Source organism: Corapipo altera, unplaced genomic scaffold, assembly GCF_003945725.1.
Source record: "Corapipo altera isolate COAL_440 unplaced genomic scaffold, ASM394572v1 75, whole genome shotgun sequence".
NCBI lineage: Eukaryota > Metazoa > Chordata > Aves > Passeriformes > Pipridae > Corapipo > Corapipo altera.
Window position 1 is genome coordinate 10470981 of NW_020884887.1, and position 8188 is coordinate 10479168.

At 49.3% G+C, this 8188-nt stretch overlaps 1 protein-coding gene across 1 annotated transcript; it reads left to right on the forward strand.

Moving 5' to 3' along the window:
* The first annotated feature begins 876 nt into the window (after positions 1-876).
* On the forward strand, positions 877-5602 carry ATOX1 (antioxidant 1 copper chaperone). The gene is made up of 4 exons (XM_027643717.1): positions 877-998; positions 2188-2263; positions 3514-3666; positions 5398-5602. The coding sequence occupies exons 1-3, from the start codon at positions 915-917 to the stop codon at positions 3645-3647; spliced, it is 294 nt and encodes a 97-aa protein (XP_027499518.1). The 5' UTR covers positions 877-914; the 3' UTR covers positions 3648-3666; positions 5398-5602.
* Positions 5603-8188: the final 2586 nt, after the last annotated feature.

The following is an 8188-nucleotide window of genomic DNA, read 5'->3' on the forward strand; positions in this document are numbered from 1 at the left end:
AAACACCCTGGCTGTTTTTCCTGCTGCAGGTTGGGCTTCTGAACAGGAAGATACTGAAGCCCAGCACGTGGCCAGGAAGCATCACACACAGCTCTTCCCAGCCCTGACTGTACTGCTCTGTACCCTCTCCAAGTTCCCTGCCAGAGCACCTGAGCTGCTCCCAGCCCCTGCCACAACCTCCTCCACCTGGAACTCAAGTTTTTCAGAGAACGGCTCATTTTCTTTCAAGAGGCTATACAGTCAGGGAACTAAAAAACCCAACCGAATGCAAACAAAAAAAAACCCAATCGAACAAAAAAAAACACTAAACACCCAAACAAAACTAAAACCAACAACAAAACAAAAACAAAACAAAAAAACTCCCAAACCACAAAAACAAAACCCAAAACAACAACAAAAAAACCCCAAAAAACAAAAACACAAAAATCAAACCAACCAAACAAAAAACCAAAACAAAACAAAAACAAACAAAACACCAAACCAAACAAAAAACAAAACAAAACAAAAGAACCCAAACAAACAAAAAAAACACACACACACAAAAAAAAAAAAGCCCAAACCAACCAACCAAACAAAAAAAAAGCAGCAAAGCACTCCAAAGCAGGCACATCTTCAGGGACCAGCATCCTGCCTCTCAACCTACTCTGAAGTAGAGACTCCCCCCAAACCTCCCTCGCTCAATATCCAGTCTACCAGAACTCTTTTAAGCCATTTAAGTCCCCACACCTTCAAAGTCAAGGGAGGAAGGAGTTTTCTGAAGCAGCCCGGCCCCACCTCATGGCTCTTCCCACCTCCCTCTGTCCCTGCGCCTGGGAGCGGGCAGAGCACCATAGCGGGGTCCACATGGATCGGCTGTGACCCAAACCCCCTCACAGCTTTCTCCTTAACCCTCCCCGGGCTCCTCGCGCCTCCCGATGGCCTCAGCCCCGGAGCGGGCACGGACCGCCCCTTCCTCCGCGTCGCGGCCGCCGCCGGGATCCGGGATCTCCGCCATGCCGGTGGGTGCGGGCCGGGGCCGCGGGCGGGTGGCTCCGGGGGCCGGCAGGGACGTGGGGGGCCGGGGAGGCTCTGTGGGGACCGGGGACGTGGCGGGGCGGCGGGACAAGGAGGGCGCTGCCCGGTGCCGGGGCAGCAGCGGGGGTCCCGCAGCCCCCCGGGCTCCCCCAGTCCCCGGAGCTCCCGCAGCCCGCAGAGGGGGAGCAGCGGTGGGACCCTCCTGCCCCTCCCTCCCCATGCACCACCCCAGAGCGCGCAGGGCCTTCTCGGGAAATAAAAATGAAGAAAATGGCAATGACACTGAAAAAAAAAAATCCCAGTGGGATCTGCTGTCCCGAGCTGCCTCCGCGGTGGATGATCCTAAGAGGGTTTTAGCCTTACAGGGGCAGGAGGTGGTGGGGCCCAGGGTGGTTATGAATAGGTGGAAATGTGGGTTGTAGGTAACAAATGAAATATGGGTTGCAGGTAATAAATGATATATAGGTTGCAGGTAATAAATGAAATATGGGTGGCAGGTAACAAATGAGAAATGGCATTGCTTTTCTTTTTTAAGGAAAGCAAAAAGCACGTGGGAGGGAAGGAAATTAGGACCCATCTGGTGCCAAAGGTTGAAGGCAAATGATTAGTTACAGCCAAGCGCGTTTGTGTTGACCCAGTGCCTCTCACAGGTAGTGAAGTTATCACTGGGGCCCCAGTGGAGTGGAAGGATGAAAAAAAATCACTAATGCTCCTTAAATTTCTATTTTGTTTATATTTTTATTATGCTGGGAAGCAGAGGCCTTGTAGACACAAAAAGAATAAGGGTGAGGAAGCAATGAAAACCTCACAGACTAAGACAGGACAGTGAGTAGTTGGAGGCAGGAGATTTGCTTCTCCTGGGCTCCCCTGGGCAAGTGGAGTGAATCCAGCAGAGGCCACAGAGATGGCAAACCTGTACTGACCCTGGAGGTAGCCAGACAGTCTCCAAAGTTCCCTCAGGATTATGCTGTGAGGGACAGTGCAAGGACACCCTAGGGAGGAGTACCAAGAGCTCTCTGTTCCCTGTGGATCCTTTAGTGGCATGTGTGGACCTTTTGGCTGGGGAGGCTTTGAACCCACCTCCCCAAGGGAAAAGGCAAGTGTGGAGGACAAGAGTGTTCATGGTGTGTTGCCAGCTGTGCCCTCCCTGACCCATCGTCTGCCTCTTTTCAGAAACACGAGTTCTTTGTGGACATGACCTGTGAAGGATGCTCCAACGCGGTCACCCGTGTCCTGCACAGGCTGGGAGGTGAGTCAGTGCTGGGTGTGGTGTGGGACAGCCAGCTCTCTGGAGCAACACCAGCTCCAGAGCAGGATGGCAGTGCCCTGGGATCCTCCGTCTTGAAGAGGAATGCCATGGGTAAAAGCTGGAAGTTGGAAACTTCTGCCCACTCTGCTCTGGGCCTGCTCCTCAGTCAGTAACTAGTCACTGGTTGTTTGCAGGTCTGTGTGACCCTTGGAGAAATGTCAAGGGAGGGAGGAGCTGCTGTGGCTGCAGGTGGCTCTGAATCACCAGGGCCTCACCCTGAACCCTCTGGGAAGGACACTGGTAGACCCCTGCTCAGGCTGCCAGAAGGAAGGGAGGTGGATGTCCTGCCTGGCATTGTTTCCAAGGAGGCCTGGGGTATCTGTGGTGCTTCCCTAGATGTGTCATCAGCAGTCACAGTGAAGAGCTGCTGAGCAGAGTGTTTGGTGGTTGTCTGTATAGCCTGTTTTTAATATCACCTGGAAAATTATAACCCATGTTTCCTGTATGCTGGCATTTCCAAGAGAGAAAGATTTAGCCTGCACTCACTGGTTGTGAGGACTTGCTCCCCTCCAAGGGAGAGCAGCTTTCAGTCACCAAGGCAAAGGCCTTGCAAGTTCTTCCAGACCCCTTTACCAGCCTGTGGCAGTTTCACCTTGTCCATGTGTGGTTGTCACCACCTCCATCACTCTTCAACATGCTGGGCAATATCAGCCTCATGTGATGAGGTGGCAGAGCTCTCAAAGCTGATACATACCTACAAGTTTTGTGAAAATAAGTGACTGTATAGAGACTTCATGTCCATTTGTTTTCACTGGGCTGAGATGGCTCACCCTTATTAGCCACGTGGGAAAATGCCTTTTCCTTCCTTCTACTTAGAGCTGTTAGGAACCCCCACCACTGAGGAAACCTGTCCTGACCCTGTCTTAACCGTGTCCATGCTAAACCACAGCACAGGCTGAACTGGGTGGAGATTGTAGTGGTTGGTTTAAACTCAGTTTTATTCTGGTTACTGCATGAGTGATTGTGTTGGTGCCCAGTGCAGAGTTATAGCAGATCTGGCTCCCTTGGTACCGTTGCTGGCAGGACATCAGTTTTATTTTGCTGTCTGGTGGTGGTATCAGGGTTTGCTGGCAGGAGATAAATGTCCATTTGACTGATGGCCTGGGGAGCACAGATATGTGAAGCTGAGCTTTCCCTGTGTTCACACCATTTGGCTGCTTCTAGCTGTGCAAAACTTTCTTTCCTCATAGGTGTCCAGTTTGATATTGACCTGCCCAACAAGAAGGTGTTCATTGACTCGGAGCACAACGTTGACACCCTGTTGGAAACCCTGAAGAAGACTGGAAAGAACACTTCCTACCTTGGGGAGAAGTCTGCTCAGTAGCCTTGCCTGGTGTGAGGAGGTTAGGTGTATACCAGGTGTATTCAGTGTGGAAGAGAGAGAGCTGAGATTTTTCCAGCTCTCCCAGTTAAACAGGCTTCTTCCTGGGAAGCACAAATGAAAAAAGACCAGCAGGTCCAGCTTCAGCAAACCCCTCATATCAGAGAAGCAGCTGGACCACACACAGCCAGCACCATTTCTGTGTGGGACCCCCTTAGCTACACTGCAAAGCCCATCTGTAGTGGAGAGGTAGAACGCAGCCTCTCTGCCATTTCCAGGTGAACCTGGAGTTTGCCAGAGCATATCATGCATGAAAACAAATCCCAAAGATGTTCAGCAGCTGACCAGAGAGAGTGGTGGGCCTCAACAATAGCAGGGAGAGTGATGGGACACAAAGAGCCCTGTGGGTATGTGGTGTGGTGGGTTGGTGCTTAGCACAAGGACCTCCAACAGCTCATTCTCCTGATAAAGCTGTTAATCCTCCACTAAACTCAGGGATGGAAAAACAGCACCCTCATGGATGTAAAATGTTGGGTTTTGAATAGCTCCCAGTGCACAAAGCCCTGGCCAACTGGACGTCTGTCCCAGTGACAACCTGATTGTTGCAGCCTGTCGGTTTTCCCAGAGTTCCAGTGCTATGAGGACGTGTACAAAACTCTCCTGACTGTAAAATATTTTTGCAGACAAAGTTTAATTTCAGTGAAAGAGAATAAAGTGGGAGGAGGGGGGCTGCCCACTCACTGCATGTGCTGTTCTTTAGTGTGCAAGGTTATTAAATTGCATCTCTTAAGAGCTTGTTTCTGTCAGTGGAGCTTTCTGATCCAATGACATTTTTTAAATAGTCTGGTTGGATCATCACAAATACCCAGCACAGATGCGCTGAAACCAGTTCATGCTGATTTAATTCCCAGTCAGTAAATTAAATCAGGGATTTACACCAGCAGGAATTAAACTGATAAAAGAAAGAGTTGAGCTGGTAGTGATGTGTGTGCAATAGATCTGCATTGTTTTAATAGAGTGACTTGACAGATGTAAAATCTGCAGTTTGTTTCATTTGGGTAGGCTCTCAGTGCTTCACAGAAATTGTTTAAAATCATAGCTCTAATCAAATAACATCTCCACTTAGAGAGAAACATGCTCTGAATTGATTAGTGCCTCAAATAGTTTTCAGCTTGTGGTATTGACTGCAAGGGGGTTTTTTAACTTGCAGGGACTTGTGGATTATGTCTCAAGTGCCTGAAGAATTTAACTATTACGGAAAAGCCAGTCTCAGATAATGTGAATGTGTCCCTTTTCCTGGCCCAGTTTTCTCACCATTTTCCTTACATTACATCAAGGCAGCCAGGGAGTCGGTTTGGCTGACTGACCTGGCAGAACTTTTGTTTTCCCGTTGCATTTTAACTGACTTAGAAGCTCTTTGACTTACCCAAGGATTGTAAGATCCAAAACAAAGGAGGGGGTGACTGAACAGCCCTTGCAAGTAGTTTGCTGCTAAATCACTTCAGCAATCAGGTGGAAAAAAACAGTACTTTAAATTTTACACACCACATTTCCCTCCATAGAGAATATTTTTAGGGGCTAATCTCTAAAAGGAGGGAGAGAAGTTGCAAATCCTTGGCGTAGATCTCTGGTGGATGAATTTCTCTTGGCTTGTGACCGGCAGAGGGCATCTCTGTATAAGGTTGTCTCCTCTGGGCCTTGGTATTTTTCCCATTTATTTATTTATTTATTTGTGTATTTATTTATTTTGCAGGAACTCAAACATGGCTTCAGCAAAAAGATGGCTTAACTGTTTGCATGTCTCCCAGCTTGCTGTGTCATTTGACCTGTGCCAGATGTCAGAAAGCAGAAGGCTGGCAGGAGGAGACAGCTGCATCTTGGGCTTTAGAAATCCAGAGGAGGAGATTATGTTTTGTTTCTAGTCCCACAGTAAATCGAGGCGCTGCTTTTAACTTTCAGTGCATGTCTGTGTGTCTTGTGTGTCTTTGTACTGCTTTGAATGGTTTTCTGTAAAAGAGGTGGCTTTTAGGGATGGGAAACTACCCATTACATGCAAGACAGGTCTCCCAGGAAATTGCACCTATCCTTAGAAGCTGACTGCAACCTCTGCCCGAGGGACATGTCTCAGGAGAACTGTTTGAATGTCACTTAGATGCAGGGGATCTGTGTCTTGGCAGTTGTTTTTTCCTCGCAGAACAGACAAACTTGCCATTTGGGATGCAAGTTCTGCGAAGAAGGGACTCTGGTAGCCCCTGTAAGTCAAGGATAACCACGTGTCCTTTTGAGCTCAATGGGGCCATGAGGCACAAAGTGTGCAGAAGAGAGTGCCTGAGCTGATGGGAAATACAGAAGGGATGGAGGAAGGAGAAGGGTGTGGGAATCTCCAAGGTCCCTTATTTCCTGGCCCAGTGACCAGTGTTCTGTGCTGTACTGTTGCTTCCTTTTAATTCAGGTTTTCAGCCCAGTGACAGTATTGCATGCCTGTCCCAGTCTGCTGTCTCTCGTTTCACCTGGGAGATGTCTCCCATGCCTACCTGTCATATGGGACTTGTTCTACAGAAAGGAGAACCAACTAAAGTTTGGAGGAGAAGTTTTGAGATTTTTCACACTTGTACATTAAGGTTACTTTTAACATAGTTGAAATTTATTCTTTCCTAGAGTGGTATACTGCTTCAAAGTCCCCCTTTACCTTTGATGTAGAGTATGATTAATTGGTGTAGATGCACTTCCAGGGGGCTGGAGAGAGACACTTCAAGGAATGTGTTGCAGACACTTTTTAATTTAAGGGAAGCTAAAGGCTACAGTGTAACATCACTGCATTATTTTCTTGCATTAAAATCTCCCAGTGGCAAGAAATTTCCAGAGCCAAGGCCCAGAACCACAACCTATTTCTGCTTTGTGCCTGTGCACTCAGATGCCCAGCAGGACCTGTCCAGGGTCCCAGGGAGCAAGTGAACCCCTTTCCCTAGCCCACCCTTGCTGCTCTGAGCTGGTGTTTGCCAATCTTGGTTATCATTTATTGCTTTCAGCTTCCTCCCAGGCATGGCTGTTGCTTTGGCATGGAGCTGGATGGCACGTGGTGGCACGGCTGGCCTTGGAGCCAGCAGTCCTTGTGGCCCTTGCTGTCTGCCAGACTGGCAGTGCCCACAGAGGATAACTCCAGTCTGTCTTGCTGTAAACCAGGCTGCTCCTCCTTGATGTCTGGGCTGCAGCTGCAGCCCGTGCTACTCACGCTCCCCTCGCTGCTCTGCTCCCCTCTCCCTGCTTTGTTTTGGTTAAAGCCTGCTTATCTCTGAGCCAGACAAGAAAAGGTTATTACCCACAGCCATCCAGGAGGTTCATGCAGATACCTGAAGTGTGTGTGCAGGGTTTGCAGGCTTTCATACCTGATGGCTTGTGGCATTTGATGTCCTTCTCCTCACTCCCTGTTCCAGAGCAGAGGGATCAGGAGTGACAAGTCTGCATAAGGCCACTTCTCTGTGGTGCCATACGCTGAGGATGCTAATGGGAACAAACAGCTGGGAAAGCACCAAGGGTTCACCTGAGCTCTGCCTCATCCTTCCTTCAGTGGGCCCAGTCTCATTGCATCCCCTTTCCTTTCCCCTGGCCCTGTGGAGAAGGGAAGGGAGCTGCTAGGGGTTCTTCTCCAGCCTCCAGAGGAGAGAAGCACTGTGATGGTCACTAACCTCAGCACTCTGGGAATGTTCAGTGAAAGTACCAAAGAACCAGGACAACTCCTGTTAGAAGAGGGCTGGAGGATGACTCCCAAGCTGCTCCTTGTTTTCTCCACCAAGACCCCAGCAGGACAGCATCACGTGTGCTCCCCCATCAACCTTGCAGGCTTATCAGGGGACCAGGGCATTGCAACCAGTGCAGGCAATCTGCAGAACACTTTTTCTGCTTGTTTCCCTTTCCTCTGGATAAGATAAGGTGTTTGGGGAAGATGACCTACTGGTCCTGCTTCCAGGAGAGTGAGTACAGGAGGCTCTGCAGCAGCATTCCTGGAGCAGTGGCTCTGCAGGAGCACGGGATCCTCCCAAGAGGCCACTTCTCCCACAAGCATGCAGCCAGAGCTGATTAATGACACCCTGGGACAGTTCTTGCTTTGAGGTGTGGGCTGTGCTTGGGCTGGCTACAGCTGGGATAGGGGAGTTAGGGAAGGATGGTTGAGTCTGAATGGAGCAGCAGACCTTGCAGGGTGGCTGGCTGAGAGGCTTATGGGGAAGCTCTGAGAGAAAAAACAACTTCATAGACTAAAAGGGTAAGAGAAGTCAGTACCTAAGCAGAGTCTCTTTGTTCCACCACTGCCCAACTTCAAGATCTTCAAAATCTTCGTTGATCAGGTTGGCCTGAAGTTGGCTGCATGTCGTGGGAAGAGACCCCCAACAAGCCCACAAAGATAATGTCACAATATTTTCCACAGGAAACAATATACCAGACACTGAGGCTGTGAGGCTGTTTTCAGGCAAGGAAATGCTCAGTTTGCAATGCAAACAGGAAAGGGTGGCACTTGGAAAAGGAGCTTTCCTGTACCACAGACACCT

Excerpts from the sequence above, each read along its gene's own strand:
- ATOX1 (XM_027643717.1), top strand. The coding sequence starts at position 915 with ATGGCCTCAGCCCCGGAGCGGGCACGGACCGCCCCTTCCTCCGCGTCG. Across the intron at positions 999-2,187 it reads CCGGGATCTCCGCCATGCCG|AAACACGAGTTCTTTGTGGA; the intron begins GTGGGTGCGGGC and ends GCCTCTTTTCAG. Across the intron at positions 2,264-3,513 it reads TGTCCTGCACAGGCTGGGAG|GTGTCCAGTTTGATATTGAC; the intron begins GTGAGTCAGTGC and ends CTTTCCTCATAG.